The 25,659-nt window shown below is 35.1% G+C and overlaps 1 protein-coding gene across 3 annotated transcripts in view; it reads left to right on the top strand.

Moving 5' to 3' along the window:
• The window catches only part of LOC150089814 (UBX domain-containing protein 4), a 206,620-nt gene that overhangs the window by 25,099 nt on the left and 155,862 nt on the right, over nucleotides 1-25,659 (top strand). For all 3 annotated transcript variants that reach the window (XM_090389660.1, XM_090389659.1, XM_090389661.1), the window contains exons 3-5: nucleotides 4,920-5,025; nucleotides 8,039-8,067; nucleotides 13,864-13,982. In XM_090389660.1, coding sequence (XP_090245786.1) covers nucleotides 4,920-5,025; nucleotides 8,039-8,067; nucleotides 13,864-13,982 — 254 coding nt within the window. The remainder of the gene's footprint in view (nucleotides 1-4,919; nucleotides 5,026-8,038; nucleotides 8,068-13,863; nucleotides 13,983-25,659) is intronic.

Below are 25,659 nucleotides of genomic sequence, written 5' to 3' on the forward strand. Positions count from 1 at the left end.
CCACACCTAGTATACAGGTCTGGAAGCTTCATTTTAAGAAGGATGTAGAGCTGCTGGAACGAGTACAGAGAATGGCAACAAGATTAGTGAATGGAAGAAAGAGTGGCTCTTATGAAGAAAGGCTTAAGTTTTGCAAATTACCTGCAAGGTGATCTGATTGAGGTGTATAAAACCTTGAATGGTTTGATCATACTCAATGCTGATGGGATTTTTCCTCTTGCTCAGAATAATCGCCTGAGAGGGCATTAATTCAAATTGAGGAAAGACAGTTAATGGATAGATGTGCGGAAGTTTGCCTTTAGCCAGTGAGTGGTTGATTGCTGGAACAAACTTCCATCTCTTGTTGATAGCTTAAATAGATTCAAGGCAGAACTAGACAAACATTTCAAGCGAGTGGATGGGTGAAATGAGAAGGGCTTTTTTTCCCCCTTTTTTTCCTTTTTTTTTTTTTTGGCTGATTCCATATATGCTTGCTTTCTTGCATAATGTGCCCTTACTAATGCTAATGAGAGTGCTTGAAAATGCTTTTTTTCTTATTTTTTACGAAACCCCAGGCATGAGACTTATTAGAACCTATGTGCCTGGGCTGAAGGTTGAGAAGATGAAAGAAGATACTTGTTGCTATTGGACTTGAATTTCTGGAGATTGTAATTTTCAGGGAATACGTATGAACGGAGGTTGTTCCAGAAAATGTGAAAAGAAAAAAAAAAATGTTGGAAAACTATAAGATTGAAGCGTCATCATCATCAGCCATTTTCAATCCACTGCAGGATGAAGGCCTCTCCAGCAACTTTCCAGTTCCTTCTGTTTTGAGCACTAGCCATCCATTTACTATCCAAAAATTCGTGAATTTCATCTATCCATCTCCGCCTTTGTCTTCCAGGTTTTCTTCTAGCTCCTCTTGGGTACCATTCTGTTATTTTCTTGGTCCATCTGTCATCATGTCTTTGAGCTATGTGTCCTGCCCAAGACCATTTTATTTCTTTAGTTTTGATAAGAATGTCCTTTACTTGAGTTTGCTGCCTAATCCATGTGTTTCGCTTCTTATCTAACAGTCTGATTCCCAATATAATTCGTTCCATTCTTCGCTGTGTAGTTCTCAGCTACTCTTCCATTCTTTTGGTGAGTGCCCAAGTTTCACTTCCATAAGTCATGGTGGGGCGTATACATTGATTCATTATTTTACGTTTCAGACAAACTGGGATATTGCTCTTCAGTATATGACTATATTTCCTGAATGCTATCCATCCAAAATTTATTCTTCTCTTGACTTCCAGCCATTTATCATTATTCCAGCTAATAACTTGTCCCAGATAAGTATATGACTCCACCTTTTCAATTACTGCTCCTTCAATCATTATTTCCCTTTCCGTGGCATACTTGTTCATCATTACTTTTGTTTTAGCCATATTCATCTTTAGTCCAAAATCCTTACTAACTCTGCATAACTGTTTAAGATTTTCCTCTAATTCTTTGGGATCGTGGCTTATGACGACAATGTCATCTGCAAATCGTAAATGGTTTAGGTACTCTCCATTCATGTTGACTTCTTTCTGAGACCAGTCTAATCTTCTGAAAGCTTCCTCAAGGGCAGCAGTAAACAGCTTCGGAGATATTGTGTCTCCTTGTCGAACTCCTTTCTCGATTTTAAATTTTCTACTGTCTTTGTCTAGTCTAATAAAGGAGGTAGCGTTCTCATATATTTTCTTAAAAATCATAATATATGGGGTATCTATGCCTTGTCTTTCCAGTGCCCGAAACATTGCCTTATGCTGTATGGAGTCAAATGCCTTTTCATAATCCACAAATGCCAGGCATAATGGTGTTTTATATTCATTTGCTTTCTCCATTAGCTGTGATATTACATGAAGGTGATCCGTAGTTGAGAATCCACTCCTGAATCCAGCTTGCTCTTTCGGTTGATTTTCATCTAATATTCTTTCTAATCTGTTAGAAAAAACCCTTGTGAACAACTTGTACATGTGGGATAACAAGCTAATTGGTCTATAATTTCCAATTTCTGATTTATCTCCTTTTTCATGCAGCAAAACTATGATTGCATTATTCCACTGCTACCTTTTCTAATGCATTTTGTGAAGAGCCTTGCCAGTTTTTGTGTTATGTCTGTTCCTCCCAATTTTAACAACTCTACAGTAACTTCATCTTCTCCCGGGGCTTTCTGATTCTTCATTTTCTTCAATGCATGTTCTACCTCATCAGGAAGAATATCGGGTATGTCATATGTGTTGCTACTTTGCAATCCATCTTCCCCACTGCTGGCATCATTCCCCTGCTCCTTGTATAATTCTCTATAGTAGTCTTCTGCTATTTGAATTATGCCTTCTCTGCTGTTTATAAGTACATCATTGCTATTCTTCAGTTTCAGTATCATTTCTCTTTCTGTATTACTGCTCATGGCTGCTGATTTAAATCCTTTGTTTTCCCTTAATGCTTGTTCTACTTTTCTTGTGTTAAATCTTCTTATGTCCTCTCTGAGTCTCTTTCTAATGGCTTTGCATAACTCAGTATACTCAATTTTTTCCTTGTCAGTGTTTATCTTGCTCTTCATTTTTTGCCTTCGGTTCATCATAACAAGTATTTCTTGACTAATTTTTTCTTCTTTGGATTTCTTTTTCCCTATAGGTTTCTTGGGCTTTATCACTTTCAGAAAGTTGTAATATTCCTCGTCGATATCTTGGTCCTGAGCAGTCTGCAGAAGCTCAAACTTGTTCTTAAGTTCCAGTACATACTGCTTTTTCTCCTCTTCTGTTATCTCAAAGACCTTTGTATTATTTACTGAAGTCAGTTTTTTCCTTTCCCTTCCTACATCTATATCAAGTGTACATCTTACCATTCTGTGATCACTTCCAACATTTACCTTATTCAGGACAGTAACATCATTCACAATATATCTTCTGTTAGTGAGGATGAAGTCGATTTCATTAGTAGTTAATCCATTTGGGCTCTTCCATGTCCGCTTTCTGTTCACCCTTTTCTTGAAAAAAGTGTTCATTACTGACAGTCCTTGAGATTCTGCAAATTCCACAAGTCTTTCATTTCTTTCACCAATTCCAAAATTTCCTATAGTTCCCCTTTCTGCGCTGTTTTGTCTTTTTCCAACCTTAGCATTGAAGTCCCCCATAATAATAGTGTAGTGGGTTTTCTGCTCATCTAGAAGACTCAATTTCGGTGTACATTTTTTCAACCTCTTCATCATCATGGCTCGATGTTGGTGCATAAATCATTATAATCTTTAGCTTGTACCTCTTAGAAATCTTGACACCCTTGGTGATATACTTTTGAATTCCAAAATGTTGTTTTTAAAACTTTTATGGACCAGAAACCCAACTCCACCTTCACTCCTTTCACTGTTTCTATTGGTGTGCAGCAGATTTCCACTTGATAAACGTATAAGTGATTCATTTCTTCTTCTTGTTTCAGCCAAACCGATGATATTCCAATTCACATTTTCTAATTCCTTTTCCAGCTCTAATATGCTGTCTGCATGTAGACATTCAAACATTATAAAAGGTGTCATCAGATACAGTTGTGCCCCTGTATCCGCCGATTCAGTTACCCGCGGTTAACCTTGGGGAAAAAAATGAAAAAACTTAACACGAACTACTCGCGTGTCCAATACGATGCTTCCTTTTATTTTTTACGATGTCAATTTTAAATCGAATAGGTTTCCTTTATTTTTTACAATGATGTATAGTTTGGTCACCAACATTATAATGGTTCTTTAGAGATTTAATGGATGCACCATTTTCAAACTTTTGAATAATTTCAAGTTTTTGTTTAATATGAAAGCACAACTCTTCCGTTTGCCTGTCTTTTTTGCGATTTCTAAACAAAATAGAAAAAAAAATTCCGACATCCCTGACATAAATAACAAAACAAAATTTGTCTTTTTGTGGTGCAGTGGAACAACAATCAATGCAATGCACTAAATCAAACTAAACATTTGGTGTCTCTTTTTTTTTTTTTTTTTTTTGTTTTGAGCGGTAGGTGTGAAGACAGTGCAGGGGTTGCAAGATAATAGGTACACTAATCTCCCAATGACGACTTATAAAGCCAGTTCTTGTTGCTCATTTACGACTTGCAAAATATCTGTTTATACCTATTCTAGTTATTACTTAAATTTTATGATTTCTGGTTGGTTTTTTTTTTTTTTTTTTTTTTTAATTTGGAGTCTTGAAGTGTCCCAGTTAATCCAATCCTGGTAAATCAAGAGTCTGCTGTACTTTATTATTACCATATTTAATGTCGTTAATGTTATCTTACTGTGTGTTTAATTTATCAATTAAACTTTATTATATGTATGTATGTACAAGAAAATCACATTATATAGGGGGTCAGCAGGTGTTTGCTTATATCTGCGGGTTCAGCCATCCACGGTAGGGCTTGGAATGCATCCCCTGCTGATACGGGGGGGGGTCTTACTGTATTATGAAAACAGTCCATTCATGTAATCAGGAGAAGATGGACATTTTCAGCATTTATTGTAATTTATAATTACTTATCATTATTATTACTATATAATTATTTGATTACATGATAAGAAAAGAATAATAAATTTTAATTACTAATATTTTTTTTCGTTGCACAAATTTTGAAACATCCTGTACTGGACACGCGAGTAGTATGTGTTAAGTTTTTTCTTTTTTTTTTTTCCATGGTTAACCGCAGGTAACTGAATCAGCGGATATGGGGGCACAAATTTAGATGGATGTATTATTTATTGATGAACTATGAGAAATTAATTGAATTTTAAGTGGAGTATATTATTAATAGGATTGAAAATGCTAATTTATGCCACATTCATCATAGAATTGTTTACTTAGGAGGAGGGGAGGGAAGATAAGACCAAAATTATCATGGTTATTATATTTGTGTGACCTTGCTTTTTTTATATACAGGTAATGATGAATTATCAAACAAGATGAATTTAACTTATGATCATCCAAGTGTAATTAGCAAACTTCAAAATAGTGCCTGTGTTGCCCTTAAACTAAAAGCAGACAGGTAAGTCATTGCAAAAAAAAAAAAAAAAAAAAGAATAGAAAAAAAAAAGAAATTTCATTGACAGTAACTTATATTATAGTTGCTCTAAATAAGCTATTGCTTCAAAATATTTATATTAATGTTTAATGTGAAGGTCTACTTTCCTTGCATAGAACGATTAACATTTGTATCAATGATTTATAATCAAAATTAATGAATTTATATTATACTATAATCAAAGTGTAATATGAGAGGCATTCAATAAATTATCCATCTACCTATGAAGGAAATGAGATAGAGGCAAAAATCTGGTTTTATTTTTCAGTGCAATTCTCCTGAATGTCAATATACTTGTTCCATTTTGTTGGTAATGAGGAAATACCAGACAAATAAAATTCCTTGTCCTGTCCATCAAAGACACAGAAATGGCAGACTTCAGTTCATTATCATCAGCAAAGCAACATCCATGTAAGTTTTTCTTGAGATGCTGAAACAGGAAATAGTCACTGGGGGCCAGAACTGGACTGCAAGGTGGATGGGTAAGTTCTGTAAAGTCAGTCTCTCAAAGGAGCAGTAACAGCATGTGACCTGTGCGCTGGTGCATTGTCCTGAAGAAGCAGCACACCTCTGGAAAGTTTTCCACGTCGTTTTTCCTTTATGATATCCCTTAGGTTGTAGTAGGGATGCATATGACTCCCCAGTGACTGTCTGCTTGTATTTCAAGTAGTGAATGTACAAAATTCTCTCAGCATCCCAAAAAAAAAATGGTCTTGCCATAATCTTGCCAGCTGAAGGTTGTCTGAAATTTTTTGGGTGGGAGAGAACCCTTGTGCTTCCACTGCATGGATTCTTGCTTGGTCTCACGGTCCCAGTGATGAACTCATGTTTCATCACCCGTAACAGTTCTGGAGATGAAAGTTTTAGGATCCCTTCCATAAAGCTCTAAATTCTTCTCACAACACTACTATGAATTGCTGTTGCACAGTGGTTAGAAACCTGGGGACCTACTTTGCACTGACCTTAGTCATCCCAAATGTTCATGGAGGATGGTTATAACTATACTCTCAGATATGTCATGTTCCCTAGAGATTTGGGACACCTTTAAATGTCTGTTATTCAGCACAAGGGTTTTTCAACAGCTTGGCACATTTCTGGAGTGATCTCTGTCACAGGCCTTCCTGGATCATCTTCGATGGACTCTCCAAAGATCCCACTTGAATTGTTTTGACCAGAATTTCACCTGGTACTCTGAAGGCTCACTGTTGCCATGCACAGCCACCATCCTTTCATGAATGGCCTTTGGCCCATTTCTTTCTGTGGTGAAAAACTTGATGACTGAGTAATGCTTAAATTTCAGCATATCCACAATTTGATACAGGTGTCTTCCTTCTTTCTGTTACAACAGCACAACCTAGAAACTTAGTGGGATTAAAATTAGTAAGATTCAAGTTGAAATATATAGGAACATGATAAATCGTGAATCACTGAAATATAACTATGGGAAGTACCTTAGGTAAATAATGTATTGGAATGGCCCTGGTCGATTTATGTATAAATTTTTGATAAGCTATATTATTTAGCAAAAATATCATAATTAATCATAGTGTATTGTGTAAATAATGAACACTGCCATGTGCAAAAGAGCAGTCAGCTGACAAAAAACACTACTTTACAAAAATAGTCGGGTGCACTGATCATATGTATAAAATAGGAAATGAATGAATACATGTAGGTAGAGTAGAGGTGTAAATGACAAATGAAAATTATCATTCTTCCTATCCTTGACAGTTCAAAGGCGCCTCCGTAGCCAGGTGGGAAGGAGCAGCAGTGCGTAGCACACGCTTCTTGATTAGACCGGGGTTCGAGCCCATCACCACCAAATACGGAGGATGCGGAAAGGTCAGGGAATGACCACCACATATCCCGGAGCAATATGGCCTTAGTTGCTAATGCTCCTAAAAACCAAATAACAAACAACAAACTTGACAGTTCAATGGGTTCACCCCTCCTCACTTTTTTTTTTTATGAAGAAGTCAGGATTTGGATTCCATTGGAGACTGAAGTAATGTTTAAATTCCTGTTCAATTTTAAGGCCATAATTAGCTGATCTGAGGTGGTTTAAATAGGACTTTTGAGTTGCACAACATGCAGAATAGCTTGTGAACACATAATATATACAGACATAATACTTAATCTGTATGAACTAATTCATTGGTATATGGTGCAGTATGGGCTAAGTCACTGATGCACTTAAAACCCTATAACAATAACAATTGGTATTTAGTATACTGACCATTTTGACCAAAAAATTACTGACTTTGTTTAATTACTTTATTTGCTGATAGATTATTCATTGTTTCAGCAATATTCATCAGTTTCCATATGTAAGAATGCCCAAACTTTATGCTTTCATGAAATATTTGTTGCATTCTATTAAAACAGCTGGTTGCAGTAGTAGTGATGTAGAAGGGTTCATTTGTTGATTGTAAAGGCAACAAAGTAAGTTAGCATATAAGGAAACAAATTAAAAATTGCAACTGCAAGATCATTACCAGTATCCTTGGATACATAGTCTTGAATGATATTGAAAAGATAAAGTTTACCTCTTTAATGTGATTCTCTTTATTTATTACTTGGAGAGGGTGAATAACTTCCTCAAAGTAATAAATAAAGAACAGAATCTCATCCTTAACACAAAATCGATCCCCTGAGTGTGGATGTCCAAAGAGTGTATATGTTATATACAGAAAAATGCTTCCAGGAAGAATTTTTCTGTTGAACTTAGGAAAAACTACACAGAAGAGTATTTCTCTGTAATTATCAACTATTCAAACAGAGTCCTCAAAAATGGAATTCTATATGAATGGAAAAAAAATATGCAGGTAAATATCCATTCTCAAATAGTTTAAATGCCTAGCCTTAATACCTATATATTTTTAAAATTAATATAACAATTTTTTTCCTTTGCAGTTAAATGTATACATAATATGTATAATGCATGTAGGATACTTATATGTGTTTTATTTCTTTTCAGTTATCCTTGCCGTCAGTTTTCACAGATATGTATCCTTAAGAAAATGGTTTTAAGATTGAATTTTGTGTTAATTATCATTATTTTTGAAAAATAAAACTAGAAATTTAACACTTTGATTAAATTTCTATGACTTTATCGGTTTTTATGTTCTGGTATATGCACAGAGCTGAATCACAACTCTAGCATATGTAGATTCCATGTATCATTCAAACAAAACTATGATACAATGGAGAAAAACAAACAAAGACTGTTTTTAGTTAACCCTAGCGCTTCATAGAGATGCCTACAGTTACTTGAAAACCAATCAGGCAAGAAACTAATGCAAAGGGAATAATCTTTGTCTGCTATAGAATGAATTACAAAGAGCTGTGTTTTCATGTGTTTCCTATAAAGAGGTTGAAACAGAATAACCAGTAGATTATTTTATGGAGATAATCTTAATACAGTGGTAAGTATTAAGAGTGGAGACAGCTTTACTACAATGATAAAATATTTTGAAGTCACTGCTATAACTTCACCAACACTATAGAATTTTATATGCATTTTAGTACAGATTATTCAAAATACATTTATAATGAAGTTCAAAGTCTTCATTGGGTTCTGTGACTTGTGAGTAGCTTGTCTAATTCACTGATAGGCACTTGCGAGGTGATCTGATTGAGGTGTAAAGGTTTTGATTGGGTTGAGCAAGCTCAGTGCTGATGGGATTCTTCCTCTTGCTTAGATTTTGAACTGAGGGGTCATTTCAAATTGAGGAAAGATAGTCATAGAATAGATGTGCGATGTGCATTCCATCTATCATTGTGGAAGTTGATAGCTTTTTTTTTTTTTTTTTTTTTTTTTTTTGGCTGATGCTTGCTTTCTTGTATCATATGCCTCTGCTAATGCTAATTTGATAAAAAACTGCTGAAACCAACTGCAGACAAACCTTATAACTAGACAATGGATTATATTCATTTACATATGTGAAAATGCATATTGTGGCCATTTTAATGATTAGTTCATATAAATGCATATAACATGAATATTACTAACAACACTACACACTTTGTTAATACGATCAGTTTTCAGGCTTTAGACTTGTACATGTGATTTCAGTCATTAAAAACATCACAATTGAAATAGTTCTATAATATAAAATAAAACCGTCAACCATCTGGGACATAGTGACATTATTTTATAGAGCTATTTCAGTTTAGTAATAACCTGTGTTTAAAGAGTACCCTGCTTCTTGCATCAAAATATTAGTATGGGAAAACATACCAGGCAGTGTTTTACAGTAGTTCTTGTGGTATTAATGATGTTGGATGAAAGTATATATTTGAATGTGTTAAAAAACAGTTCAGTTTAGCTTTAAAAAAAAAAAGAAAAAAAAAAAAGAAAACAGTTATGGCTTTTGTTCAGAATGCCAGAAATCAAATCTATTGATATACTTGTAGAGGCATAATAAAAATAGGAATATTTTGCTTATTTTTATGCTGCCATAAAAATTGACATATTTTTATGGCACATAGTCTTTTTGTAATGTTTGTGAAAAGAAGGTTCAATGAAAAAAAAAAATTGCACGTTAACATACAATTACACAAGAAAATAACATCACATGTAGGAAAAAAAGGAAAAATTGCTGAATCAGTTGGTTTTAGTTAAACTGTTTACTTCAAAGAGAAGAGAAAAGTGACTTTTCAAAAAGATTTCTGAATCACTTTCGTAAGCAGCAGTATTCCTTTCAGTAATTTAAGCAATCCATTTGTCATATGATTTTTTTTGAAAAAAAAATCGTATAAATCAAAACATTCCAAATGAATCCACCTTCAGGAAGAATTATTTTAATGATATACTAGGGGGCTTTGCCCTTTGCTCGCTTTGCTCACAACCCCCATGCACACATTTTCTACATAAAATGTAGAGGTATGACAGAGTAAGTCAAATCTTTTCTACGTAAAAGACACACCTGTTGTAATGCACTGATGTTCTTCCTTCCCTTTTTACTCCCATCCTTCAGCTATCTCCCTCACTCATGCTTTTTATTTTTTTTTCTTTTATCCATCAGGAAGCCATACCTTGAGTACTGCATAAAGGTCTGGAGGCCTCATTTTAAGTAGGATGTAGATTTGCTTCAGCGTGTACAGAATTGGTGAGCGGAATGCAGGGATGTCTCTGCATTCCGCTGCAGAGAGGCTTAAGTTCTGCAAATTGCAGTGGCTGGAGACTAGACACCTGCGAAGTGATCTGATTGAGATGTATAAGGCTTTATAAATGCCTTGAGCACGCTGAATTCTGATGGGATTCTTCCATTTGTTCAGATTACGAACCTAAGGGGACATAAATTCAAATTGAGGAAAGACAGATGTAGAATAGATGTGTGGAAATTTGCCTTTAGCCAGTGGGTAGTTAATTGCTGGAACAAACTTCCATCTGCCATTTTGGAAGTTGATAGGTTAAATAAATTTAAGGAGGAACTGGACAAACATTTAGAGGGAATTGTTGTGTGAAATTTTTTTTTTTTTGGCTCATGCTACATAAGCTCATACGCTTGCTTTCTTGCATCACATGTCATGATTACTACTACTTACCCCACAAATTTGAGAGATTTGCAAATGATTCTTTGCAGCTGCAAGATTCATTATTCTATGGCAAAAAAAGTACATTTTTGTTAGTGATTTTTTTTTTTTTTTTATGAAAACCCCAAACACAAGAGGTATTAGAACCTATAGTACTTAGTACCATGCTTGGGTTGGCAGTTGAGAAGTTGCTTCTGTGTATATGATAAAAAGCTGCTTCTTCATTGCAAGTTTTCTATCCAAACCTGATCCACATGGACTTACTTAGTACAGGCTTACAGAAACCATTTGGTTCAATTTTGGCAAAGTTAATAAAGTTATTTCTTTCATAAAAGAGCTTTGTAAAAGCCTATACACATAACTGTTTACAGACATATGCACCCTGCCCTAGCTCTTACCAAGGCACCTGTTTTGATAAGGTGGGAAATGTGGTTATGTGCAGCATTGCTTTATGCCAAAAATTTTAATTACCTGAAAATATTTGCCGATACTGTGGATACTGCAGCTGTTGGTGTTGCTAAGGCAATTCTTTGGTTAAAAAACATTTGCTGTTCATTGAGACTCATTTTGTTTGGTTACCTAATTCTATAACCAAACTTTGATCATGGAGACTTTCTTTGAGCAATGCAATTAAAGAGAGGTAGAGAAATTTCAGTTAGAAATTTTCAATGATCTTTGGAGGCAGGAGATAAATAAGAAAAAAAAATCATGATATTTTAAAAAAGAACTCGTGATCTTTAAAAAAGAAATTATATATATACTATGTAATATATTATATAAAATATATGACCAATATACATATATATTATTATATATGCATATTGTCATATATTTTATTACATATTTTGAAATTTTTTTAGTATATAGTTGCACATAATATTTCCTTTAAAGCAGCTGCCATGGTTAATCTTTTCCATAAATAGTTATTTACACACACACACTTTTTTTTTTTTTTTTTTTTACCCTCCCAGTGTCTGAGTGAAACTGAAAAAACATGTTTTGGGGGAAATTGAGGTACTATTTCCATCCTTACTCTTCCTCCTTTTTGCCTTAATTTGGCAAAAGTCTTTCCTTTTCATTACATAATTATTTTTCACTAATTAATAAACCTATAAGAAAATTATTGACTGGAATTCACTTTCATTATTTTTGATTCACTGCTATCTGTCGGGCTAGCTGTTATTCTGCCATTTTGCTGCTAAATATAACATAGATTGCATCTATAATTTTAGAGTATTTTAACCTAGACTAACTGGCAAATAGCAAACAGAAGCAGATAGCCTTAGCCAATTATTGATAGGATGTATTGAGTGGTGCTAGCCCTCATCAATGTACCATTCAATGTATCTTTTTATCAGTCATTTGCTTCATCATTATTTTATTGTATTTTAGTATATATTATATGTTTGATTATAGGTATAACAATGAAGTCCAACTTAGGTTACTTAAATACTTGGCCTTATGGCTCTATAGGTATACTTTTACTCTGAATACCATATTCCATATTCTTGTTAAATTTCATTTGGTATATGATTCAATAAATACTGTAATGTATGTTTTAAAGACTGATGTAATGTTTAATCAATATTTTGATGGCATTAATCTGATATGAAATTCTTTTTCTAATTCTCTATTTTTTTCTAAATTTTTATCAATTATTTCATATGTGTATATATATATATATATTATTTCATTTTGCCATGGCTTCAATTTTAAAAAGCTCATAATGCAACTGCCAATAGATAAATGTCCTTGAAATTCTGTTACTAGATGCAATACACATGAAAGAATGTGTGATTTTTTTTTTTCAGAAATTCTTTTTTTCCCCTTTGCATACTTATAAAATTTTCCACAAAGATTTCAGTTCGACATATTTTCATAAGTTTATAATGCAGCTTCTAATAGGGATTTCTTTTTTGGCTCCAAAGGTGCCAACTCACATGGTGAGATCAGCAAAAGGGTGACCATGTGAGAAAAGACTGATTATGTGGGCTACAGAGCTTGGAAACCAGGCACCTTTGAGGGGACCTAATTGAAGTTTATAAGGCTCTTAGAGGGGTTAGTAAAATGCTTAGCTTATAGTGTTTAAAAGTAATTGTATCATTTTCCTTAAATGAAGTTCATTGTGAGCTGGTGTTTTGAAAATAGCCTTAGTATACTGTTTCATGTTTTTCAATTTTTTAATTTAAAAAAGAGGTGTTGGTCGACCAAGACAACGATGGCGAGATGAAGACCACCTCAAAGAGCTAAAATGGAACAGGTCTTAAAAGACCTAAGCCGGACCAATTTCATTATGATGATGATAATCTAAAAAAATTATATATTATTTATTTATTTGAATGGTAGCATGTACTCCATTAATTCTCCAGTCATACATTACTGACTTCTAGCATAAAACAAAGCCTATAGATGTTCCCTCCAGCTGGATAGTTTTATTGTTACCCAAGGAAAAAAGAGGCTTACAGTACCATTAATAAAAGTGGCATCTTGTACGGACAGTGTAGTAAGTATAGCAAGAGTGAAGAAGAAAAAATAAATAAAATCCCTAAAAACTGCATTGCAAATAATCAGAGTGAAGTAACAGAAGTCAAAATTCTTTTATGCAGTCTTTACTACCAAAAAGAAAATTTTCAAGATGAATGAAAAAAAAAAACTATTCTAGTTAGAATTATGTAATATACCATTGTAAGATATTTTAATGCTTTGCAGAAAAGCATCCTTAGAAGCAATTTTTAGAATATCCTTAGCAGTTAAAAAAACTGCTACCATATGCCTACTACTCTACTGGTTCATGATTATCACACCAAGTTGTGAAATAAAACTTCAGTGCCTGAAGTACTAAACAAAGTGAAAATAAGTGGATGGTTTCTGTATTCTATGAAAAGTTCTTCTGTAGTTAGGTTCATGATGAAATAAAATGCTTGAATGTGGCCTCAACTGGAAAAGAAAGATTTAGCTGGTGTTTTCTCTCTGTAGATTTTTCACCTGTTACTCTATATATAGAAAGATCTGTTTGAATCTTGTGCTTTTCAACTGAGGATTGGGTTAACTAAGCTATTCTCATTTTGAAGAATAGAATTTTTTCAGAATTTTCTCTCAGATTTTTTTCATCATACAAAAGAAATTCATCTTAAAACAGAATTTCAAATGCGAATATGCTCTGACATCATTAATTTGTCTTGCTACTATCCAAACATGTCACAGTGGTGTATAAAATTATTTTATTTAGTTCACATATAGATTTTTCTTGATTATCATGATCAGATCCAGTAGTAGTGGTCCCTTCATCCTTTTTCATTGGAAACAATGGCATTCCTATAGAAGTGGTTGCTGGAGCATTAGAACCAGAAGCATTTTGCACAAGTCTTGACAAAGTTTTTGAGGTGAGATAAAAATAATTTTGTTAATGCATTCAGATTAATTTAATCACCTAATATTGTCGAAAAAAGTTTTGTAATTAACAGCAATAATAACTATCGTGATGGTTATAATTATGAGATTTCACTGATTGTTGTTTCCAGGCAATTTTTAAATATCTTTTAAGCATGTCATGTCCTGTGTTTGCCACATTCTTTGTTCTTAAAATTCCTCACTTCTATGTAAGCAATATTTTAAAAAATATTGTTTTTTTTTTTTTTTGTTTTTTTTTTTCAAATAACCTTTCTCTGTTTTACTTTGCGAATATATTTATAACCTTGCTTACAAGTCTAATCCATCATAATGGGTTCGACTTATAAGCAACAAGGTAACTAAGACCACAAAGGCATGACTGAAAATTACTGTTTCCTGCTTAAATCCCAGCAACAAAAGAGAATTAATTTGAGCTATCATTCAGGATTGGTTCATTACACTTGAAAAACTATGATGCTTGATAGATTCTATGGTAAAAACATTAAAAAAACATTTTTTGCCTTTAAAGATTTTTAAAGGCAAAAAAGCTTCCCAGAAAAATATTATTATAAATAAAGTTTTACACTTAATTAAGATTTGAGAAATTTTATGATTGCTCTCATTTAATTTTCTAATAAATGTATTTTATATTCCACTCTTGATTTTTAAGTTATTTAACCCTTAACAGCAACAAGACATCTTAACAGACAGATACCACTTTTTAAAATTTTTCTGTTATTTTTTTAAATTAGGACATAAATTCTGATTCTCCCATGGACCTTCCTGATCAATATTCTCTAAATATTTAGATAGTATTTTCTGTTATCATTTCAATATTGCTATGCATTATGAGTTAATTTTTTTGTTTGCCAGATGCCACACAAGCATTTGCAACTGTGTACTCCACTCGACTCCTCACTTGTCTTCTGTGAGTGAGGGTTGTCATCTTCCATACAGTTTTGGTTTTTCTTGCTTTTTAGAAATTAAGCACAAAGGGCTGTGGTATCTGTGTTTCAATTTGTGAGTTAAGTGACCATGAAATTTCTAAAAATACCATAAAAACATTATTAGTATAGGTTTCTCTTGTTGCTTACTTCTGTTTGATATTTTATAATTGAATTTTTAAATCAAAATTAATAAAACACTACTTTTAATTCAACAAAAAATGCTAAAAAAATTTATAATTTAAAAATGGTGTCTGCTCTCCGTGTGTGCGTATTTGTTCCATTTAAGGCACAAGTGAAAGAGGGTTAAAAAAGAGATTTGTTAAATTGCAACTATTATGATATTTTTTCATTTCAAAATAAAATGAACAATTTTAAATTCAAAATGAAGGTAGTAAATGTTGATTGTAAGTGAAATATATTTTTAAAGTGCCCCAAAGTGTGTATGCTCTCTGTGACTGCAAATCACTACCAAAATATTGCTATTGAATTTTGTTAGTAGAGTTCACTGGTGCAATTCTGATTATTACATGGTAAATGAATTAACTTCAAACATATTTTATTGTATTAATTAATGATTCTGTAATGCTTAATTATAATATAATGGCATTAATATAATTTATATAATTCTAGTATAAGTATATATAAATCATATAAGTACACTTGCTACACTGGTGGTTTACTCTTTTCAGACTTTCATTGTATATTTTTATATTATATAAATAAATCTTATTTTTTGCATACTTTTAGGGCAGGGGAGGGGAAAGAAGATAAAATGTATACAATACTCGTAACATCAACATGACTGGGGTTACACATACACACAATAAGTCCTTGATATTATGGACTTCAATTTAACAGAGTTAGGATTTAATGGATGGAAAAAATATCACTGGCACCAGTGTGTATCTTGAACATACTTTGGAGAAAGGGGGAACTGGTAAATTGCTGTGATATTTTTGGGCCCTCTGCTTCTTTATTATAACCTCACTTATGGTGTATCTCTGTTTCTCCCTATAAAAACTGGTAAAAAGAGAAAGTGTGCATCTGACTGTTGCTCAGAACTTAATGCTTAAAGAAGTTAGACTCTGAGTCTGTTTCCTGCATTTTTGAGGAATAAGGAGGGGAAAAAAAACAAAACCATACCCATAATGTTAATCTTCAATTTTAAGGTGTCTGAAGACTGATCAGTATCTCATCTTGGCTTCTTTGTCTAACTCTGAATAAAGTTTTTCCAGGCACTGCTGTGGTCATTTTAAATTTATTTCTGCTTACTATATATCAACTAATAAAGTCAAGGTAAATAAAAGTTTGTTTTTTATTGTTTAAGTTTATTTTAATGTTTATAATATATATATATATATATATGGAGTAGTTTAAATTTTCAGTCGGAAGAGGTACAATTGTCTTGAAAAACAAAAAAACCTTTTCAATTTAACAGAAATTCGGGAATAATAGGCACCCCTTCTCCCATTAGTCTGTAAAATCGAGGATTTAATGCATATCACACACATACTGGAACCCACTGAACATGAAATGCATGTTGTTTATATTCCAGCAGCTGTAATTTTCAATGTATATTTATTCCTTTAACATGAAACATGCAAAATTCTATGGTTAACACTTAATAATATTTTAGTATATTTTTGTATCCTCTCTTTCTTTTAAACGAATCCCCATTGAGATTTTCCATTATCCAACCACTATGAAAATAGCATACTAATTACAATACTGTGCAGTAAATAGTAGTATATAACAGAGCAATGATGCTCAGTACTTTCTACGTTGATATCAATATTTGAAGAAGAAGAGAAATATATTTCAATATCATACAGAAGTGTTCTACGCATCATAATGAGGTATATTTCTCTTATTCTTCTACAAAGTAAATAGTAGTATGTAGTCAAAAAAGGATTTTCGAGCTTTGACAATTTTGGATTTCTTTCACATGTTATGCGCTGTCTGCAGATCTCTTTTAGAGAAAACAATTAAACTGTTTTTGTTACTACAATTCTCTCTCTCTTCCATTAGCATCTGGTACCTATTTAGAGGGAAATAAGAATGGACCTTCGAAATGTAATATCCATGTGTTTTCCTATCTGGGTATGTTGGCAGAATTCACATTGCAGTAAATGACCACCAGACCAATTTTAACTGATAGCATTGTTTATATTGTTACGCTATTGTGACTATGGCAATTGTTATTTACGTCAAGTTCTTTAGAACTTCTTGGAATGTTAAAAAAGTGTGCAGTTTTTGGATGTCCACCCGAGATGGAGAAACTATGAGCAATTGAATAATTTGAAACAATTTGTGGCAAAGAAGATTGTTAACAGTGTTATTCAGGAAAGAATTATGGATTTTGTTACTAAAAAAAGTAGGAATTAATGTCACTGGTGAAGAAAGAAAATATCATTCAAATTATTGCACTGTACAGTACAGTCGTAGACGTACTGTTTCTGCTGCATGCCTTTTCTACCGATACTTCCATGGACACTGTTCTTCTGAATTGGCTTCTATAATTCCCGCTCTCTCTTTCAAAACAGTTCGAACATGTCCCGCTACCAGCCAACATCCATTTACTGCCCAACTTCAAACTCACAGAACCAACTTTTCATCTTCCTCGTTTATTCATTCAACTGCTGTTTTTTGGAACAACATTCCTTCATATGTATTTCCTGAAAATTACAGTCTACAGAAATTCAAGTCAACAAATATCTTCTTTCGTCTTCTCAACTTCCAACCCATGCACTGTACTAAGTACTATGGGTTCTAATACTTTAGAGGAAAATAAGAATGGACCTTCAGAATGTAATATCCATGTGTTTTCCTATCTGGGTATGTTGGCAGAATTCACATTGCAGTAAATGACTATATTGCTACCACAATATGGGGTTTTCATATAAAAAAAAAAAAAAAAAAAATGTTATATAAATTGTTATTGTTTTGAATTGATGATAATTTATTTTGTTAATTATATCCCATTATTGACTGTATGAATTTTGCCTATGATTTATAAAATTAAAAGTATCCATAATGTGGAATATGATTAACATGAAATCCAGATAATACAAAAGATTGTTAGTCCTCAGCATTTCATGTTAACTGATTCCACTACACACACAGTAAAAGCTCATTAAAACTCAGTTTGTACAAAATTCTAGTTTATAACAATAGATATATATACATATATATATATATTTTTTTTTATGAAAACCCCAAACACGAGAGGTATTAGAACCTATAGTACTTAGTACCATGCTTGGGTTGCAGGTTGAGAAGACGAAAGAAGATATTTGTTGACATTAGACTTGAACTTCTGCAGACTATAAATTTCGGGAAATACGTATGAAGGAAGGTTGTTCCAGAAAGCGGCAGTTGAATGAATACACGAGGAAGATGAGAAGTTGGTTCTATGAGTTTGAAGTTGGACAGTAAATGGATGTTGGCTGGTGGCGGCATGTGTTCCGACTGTTTTGAAAGAGAGAGCGGGAATTATAGAAGCCAATTCAGAAGAACAGTACCCATGGAAGTGTCTGTAGAAAAGGCATGGGGCAGAAACAGTACGTCTATGAGACAGTGATTGGAGAGACTCTGTTAGAAATTGATCATTAATTAACCTAACTGCCCTCTTCTGAATGGAATCTAGAAGTCTGAAAGAGATTTTTGGGGCACCGCCCCAGATGTGGGTACAATATTCCATGGTAGGGCGGATTTGCGATTTGTACAGAGTGAACAGCTGTTTGGCAGAAAAGTAACACCGAGAGTGAAAGAGAAACCCAAGTTTTTTAGATGCAGAGGAAGCAATATTTGTAATGTGTTTGTGCCAAGACAGATTAGAAGTCAGGGTAATCCCCAAAAGAGATATATCATTTTGCCTAGAAATCGGAGTGTCACCAAAGATAAACATAGGAGCAGAAGAATCCTTTTTGCGAAATATAAGACAAGATTGAGTTTTAGACGGGTTGAAATCAACTAAGTTGTCTTTGCCCCATTGGAGAATTACCTGGAGATCGGCATTTAAGGAATTGGTAGCAGATATTCGAGAAGTTGAAGCTGATTGAACAGGGCAAGGTTTTTCAAAATGGAAAGTGGAATGCAATGTGCTATCATTGGCAAAACTATGGATAGGATTTCCATTCAATGGAAGAAGGTCATTAATATACAATAGAAAAAGAGTGGGGGAAAGAACTGTACCTTGGGGGATGCCGGCATTAGTGGAGAAGTTAGAAGACAGCGAGCCATCTACCATCACCCTCAGTGAGCAGTCGGAGAGAAAACTGGATAACTAATTACAAAAAAACAGTTGGCAAACCATAAGATGGAAGCTTGTTTAGAAGAATTTTATGCCAAACACGATTGAAAGCCTTTGAGATGTCAAGAGCAACTGCTTGTGTTTCACTGAACTTTTCCATTGAATTTGTCCATAAATGGGTAATATAAGCCAAAATATCACCAGTGGATTGACACTGACGGAATCCATACTGGTGATCGTTGATCAGACGGAAGGTTTCTGGGTAGTTTAAGAGTTTCTGGTTAATTGATTTCTTCATTACTTTAGAAAGAGTAGAAGTAATTGCAATGGGATGATAATTGGATGGGAGGGATTTGTCAGCCTTTTTAGGAACTGGCTGGATGTGAGAAAATTTTCAAGCGGAAGGAAAAACACCTTTGGAATAAGAAAGTGAAAAAAGACAGCAAAGAACAGGAGTAAGTTCAGGAGCACAGGTTTTGAGATCAAGTGGATAAATACCATCAGGACCTGGAGCTTTCTTAGCATCAAGATTCGTCAAAATCCTTCTGACATCCTTTTGATGGAAGACCACAGGAGGCATTGAATGGAGCGTGTTGGGAATAGTGGGAGGTGTTTTACCAAGATCATTAATACAGGAGTTGGAAGAAAAATGGGATGCTAGCAGGTCAGCTTTATCCTTTGCTGAAGTGACAACAGAACCATCTGGTTTGGACAGAGGTGGAAGCAGAGATGGGCAAAAGTTGCAGCCAAAAGCTTTTGCAAGGGACCAGAATGCTCGGCTACCATTAGGACAAGAAGCAAGTTTTCTACTGTTAGCCCGTTGAAACTCTAGTTTGGACTGATTAATAACCACTTTATAATTGTTGCGAGCTTTGGTGTAGGCAGAAAATGAAACTGAAGAATTAGAAACAAACCAATTACGATATGCAACGTTCTTCTCTTGAACAGCCTTAGCACATTTATTGGAAAACCAAGGTTTAGATAAAGGACGAAATTTTAAAGTGGAGTGTGGGATAAAGGATTCCATTCCTACAAGAATAATTTTACTCACACGATCTGAGCAAACGTTGACATCTGAAGTTTTGAAACAGTAATCCAACCAAGGAAAAGAAGAAAATAAATCTCGCAGGTCATCCCATTTTGCATTCTTGTAATGCCAAACAATACGAGATTGGGAGTAGCTGTGAGATAAAGGCTCCATTGGAAAGAGACAATCACCAAGTTGTGATCTGAGGTGCCTAATGGACCACTCACTTTGACCGTATACTTAGAAGCGTTGTTTGTGAGAAAAAGATCAAGCGTGTTGGCTGTATGGTTAGGATTGTCCGGTATTCTTGTAGGTAAATGAACAATCTGTGCAAGGTCATTAGTAATTGCAAAAGCCTCAGCATCTCGACCATCTGGGTCGGTGTGACTAGAAAACAGAAGCCAGCTGGAGTTGTGAACATTAAAATCACCAAGGAAAATTACTTCACTGTTAGGAAAGTTGGACTGGAGAAAGTCAAGTTGCAAAGATAGGAAGTTAAAGAGCTCCAAGTTATTAGTGTAATTGGGAGAACGGTAGAGACAACGGACGAATTTCACACAATGAGGTAGTGAGATTTTAAGCCAGAGAAGATTGAAAAGAGGAGATTCCAAATTACCAAGTCTCTGACAGGGAATATCGGAACGGACATATACACAACTACCACCTTTGAGGGCCGACCGGGCTAGCCGAGTGGGTAAAGTACCTGCCCGGCAACCCAAAGGTCGCGGGTTCGATTCCCGCCTCGGGCTTGGATCAAAGTACTGCAAAAACCTTGGGAGGTGCAATATGGCCACAGAAGCCGATGCGCCAACAACTACCAAATCAAAAAAAAAAAAAAAAAAAAAAAAAAAACCACCTTTGAGGCGAAAGGAATCATAGTTGAATCAACCAATAACTTAGATTCTGTTAGAAAAAGTACATGGGGTTTGGCAGACTGCAAGTGGAAATTGGCATCGTTGAGATTAGAATTGAGATCACGTACATTTGTGAAATGAACTAGGAAGTGTTTGGGAGGTTTAGATCTATTTGCAGATAAGCTTACTCTATTAGTTTGACAATTCATGGTGTGTTCAATAGTAAGAAAAGTGGGTGGAACATGCTGTATGAAGTAATGAAATTTTTGGATATGGCATTCACATAGTAAGAATATTAGCATTGGCATATGATGCAAGAAAGCAAGCTTATGCAGCATCAGCCAAAAAAAAAAAAAAAAAACCTTTTCATTTCATCCCTCCGTTCGTTTGAAATACCTGTCCAACTGAGCCTTAAATTTATTTAGGCTATCAACTTCCACAACAAGGGATGGAAGTCTGTTCCACCAACCAACTATCCGCTGGCTAAAGGCAAGTTTCCGCACATCTATCCTACATCTGTCTTTCCTCAATCTGAATTTATGCCCTCTCAGGTGATTATTCTGAGCAAGAGAAAGAATCCCATCGGCATTGAGCATGCTCAAACCATTCAAGTTTTTATACACCTCTATCAGATCACCTCGTCAGTGACTAGTCTCCAGACACTGTAATTTGCCAAACTTAAGCCTTTCTTCGTAAGAGCAACCCTTTGTTCCATTCACTAATCTTGTTGCCCTTCTCTTTACTCTTTCCAGCAACTCTACATCCTTCTTGAAATGAGGCCTCCAGACCTGTATACAGTACTCAAGGTGTGGCCTGACCATTGCCTTATACAAGGGAATAATCACCTCCTTATCCCTGCTAGAAAAGTATATCATTGACAAGACATCATGAGCTACTCTTGCAGTCCATCTGTACGGCTCAGAGAACTTAATATCTGCCTGCAGAATTACTCCCAGGTCCCTTTCATTCTCTACCACTGTCAGTGTAGTACCACAGAGTTGATACGTTGCTTTGGGGTTACTGCTTCCCATATGTAGTACTTTACATTTGTCAATGTTAAACTTCATTTGCCACCTCTCAGCCCATCTGCTCAACTTTTCTAGATCCTGTTGCAGCAGCGTACTGTCATTAGTGTCCTTAACAACCCTGCCAACCTTTGTATCGTCTGCAAACTTGGACATTAAGCTTGATATACTATCATCAATATCATTTATAAATACAGAAAACGATAATGGACCCAACACTACTGAACCCTGAGGGACTCCACTAATAACATTAGTCCATGATGAGCAGTGTCCATTGATTACCACTCTCTGTCTTCTCCCCCTCAACCATCCCTTTATCCATAGCAGCAGTTTGCCTCCAATGCCACACTGCTGCAATTTGTGCAGCAGTCTTCCATGTGCAACGGTATCAAAAGCCTTTCTAAGATCCAAATATATAATATCAAAGTTATTCCCTGCATTCAGTTCTTTTGTGACTGCATCATAGTATCCAATCAAATTGGTCAGGCAAGACTTTCCATTAACAAAACCATGCTGTGTCCAAGCTATAACTGAAGTCTTGTCTAGATGATCCTGCAGTGCTTCTTTAACCAGTGCCCCCATTAATTTTCCTGGAACAGAAGTTAAACTCACAGGTCTATAATTACTTGTGTCAGCCTTTGATCCTCCTTTGTGAATTGGGATCACATTTGCACATCTCTAGTCCATGGGTACCTCCCCTGAGTCCAAGGAAGCTCTCATGATTATGGCTAAGGGTTTGCTTACTTCTTTTGCTGCCTCCTTTAATATAACTGGATAGATCCCATCCAACCAAGTGCCTTGTGTTTATCTTCAACAATTTCTCCTCCACTTTACTCTCAGTTATTATAAGATTATCTAGCTTACTGCCAGTGTTAATACACCTCTGGCATTCCCCACGCTAAATAACTCCTCATGTGTGAATGTCGATGCGAAATATTCATTTAGTTTGTTTGCTACCTGAGCAGTATCATCAACAGTTGAACGATCTATCGATGGTTCAAGTGGACCAATCTGATTCATCCCCTTCCTTCTAGAGTTTACATAAGTAAAGAACTCTTTGCTGTTTTTCTTTGCATCCTTTGCCAAAGATTTCTCGTAATCTGCCTTCGCCTGCCTAACCTCCTTTGTAACTTGGTTACAGATCAGCTTATATCTATCATAGGCTTCTGTGTCACATGTTAATTTATATGTATCCCATGCAATATAGCCAGATCCTTGACATAACGTGGCCTCAATAATGCTCCCCATATTCACACCACTCAGACTCTCCAGTAGCTATCTGGCAGAGTAGAGGTAGCAAGATTATACACTAGCTGATTCGGAAGCATCCTAGGGAGTTACCAATAGGTTCAGTCCGGTGTACTTACTAGCGGCCGGCCTGTGAAAACCGTTTGAGCTGTACTCTTGAAATGTAAGGAAGATTGGATCTCGCCATGATATTCATCTTAACCTCAAAAGTCATCAGTCATACTGAATGATGGAAGAGATGGGAAGGGTTGACTGGAACTTGGTTCTGGAGACTAAACATGGGTTCCACCACCTCAAGCTTCCAATAAGCAAAGTGGTGGTATTGCACCAGTTGATGAGAGTTATCTACCACCTAGTACTGCCTGGTAACATAGTGGAGAGGGGCGGCATTCCTCCATATGGTGTGGGTGCCACACCTCAACCCCTGCTTACGTTGGCTCACACCTGGGTCAACCACCGTGTTCTTGTGCATGGAGGTTATATCCAGTATTACTAGCAGTCCCACCATCATGAAGTGCAAGCAGAGGATTTGGCTGTCACAGACCGTCCGGACTTTGCTGAAATTGGGTCCACTTGACTTGAGTGTCACCCGAATATCAGTTCCATCAGCGTTTTAGACTCCAAGGTAGCAAGTACAGCTTGTCTGGCATATCTGAGAGAATATCTGTGACAACCTTAATTATTTTCCTACTGAAGGATTGACTTTTCTATGTAAACATATTTATTAATTACAAATTTGAGTCTTTTTTTTTTTTTTTTTTTTTTAATGGAAACCTCTAACATGAAAGGTATTCGAACCTGTATTATTTAGTATTGTGCGTTGTTTGAAGGTTGAGAAGATGAAAGAAGATACTTGTTGACATCAGACTAGAATTTCTGTAGATGGTAATTTTCAGGAAATGCATGTGAAGGGAGAGTGGAGAGATTTTGTAAGAGATGAGTCATTATTTAACTCGACTGCCCTCTTCTGAATGGAGTCTTGAAGCCTGAGAGAGGTTAAGGGAACACTGCCTCAGATGCGAGAACAATGTTCCATTGTAGGGCAGATTTGAGATTTATACCGAGAATAGCTGTTTAAAAGAATAGTAATGCTGAGAGTGAAAGGAAAAAACCCAATTTTTTAGATGCAAAAGAAGCAATATTTGTGATGTGCTTATGCCAAGAGAGATTAGAATTTGGTGATTGCTAATGAGAGAACTTGTCTAGAAACCCCATTAGAAGTTGTCGTTAATATGCAAGAGAAAGAAGAGTAAGAAAAAGTATTTAACCCCGGGGAACACCAGCATTAGTGGAGAAGTTAGAAGACAGGGTGCTGTTTACCATCACCTACAGTGAGTGGTCAGTAAGAAAACTAGATACTCAATTACAAAAAACAATTGGGAAACCATAAAACGGGACCTTATTTAGAAGAGCTCTTTGCCAAACACAATAAAAAGCCTTTGAAATGTCAATAGCAACTGCTTGAGTTTCACCAAACTTTTCCATTGAATTTGTTCATAGATGGGTAATAGCCAGTTATCTGTAGTGGATTAACACTCGCGGAATCCATATTTGCAATCATTGATGAGATAGAAAGTTTCTAGATAGTTTAGGAGGTGGCAATTAATGGATTTCTCCATGACTTTAGAAAGAATAGAAGTGCAATGGGAGATAATTAAATGGGAGGGATTTATCATCCTTTTTAGGAACTGACTGGATATGAGCAAATTTCCAAGCAGAAGGAAAAACAAGTGGAATAAGGGAGTGCAAAAAGGTGATACAGAACGGAAGTAAGCTCAGGCACAGGTTTTGAGAACAAGTGGAGAAATACCCTAAGGACTTGGCACTTTCTTGGTATCAAGACTGTTCAAAATTTTTCTGACATCCTTTTGATGGAAGACCACAGGAGCATAGAAAAGAGTGTGCTGGAAATGGTAAGAGGTGGTTTAGCAAGATCATCAATACAAGAGTTACAAGAAAAGTAGGATGCTAGCAGGTTGGCTTTATCTTTAACTGAAGTGGCATTAGAATCATTAGGTTTTAACAGAAATGGACAAAAGTTTCAGCCAAAAGTTGTTTTGGCAAGAGACTTCAAGGACACCCTCGACTACCATTTGGGCAATAAGCAAGTTCCATGCTCTTAACCTGTTCAAAATCTAGTTTACACTGATTAATAACTGCTTTACAGTTGTTGCGAGCTTTGGTGTAGGCAGAAAATGAACTTGGGGATATGGATACAAGCCAATTGCAATATGCAGCATTCTTATCTTGAACAGCCTTAGTGCATTGATTGGAAACCCAAGGTTTAGATAAAGGTCAAAATTTTTAAGGTGAAGTA

Source organism: Mastigoproctus giganteus, chromosome 2 (genome assembly GCF_048544385.1).
Source record: "Mastigoproctus giganteus isolate SK-2022 chromosome 2, ASM4854438v1, whole genome shotgun sequence".
In the NCBI taxonomy this organism is placed as follows: domain Eukaryota; kingdom Metazoa; phylum Arthropoda; class Arachnida; order Uropygi; family Thelyphonidae; genus Mastigoproctus; species Mastigoproctus giganteus.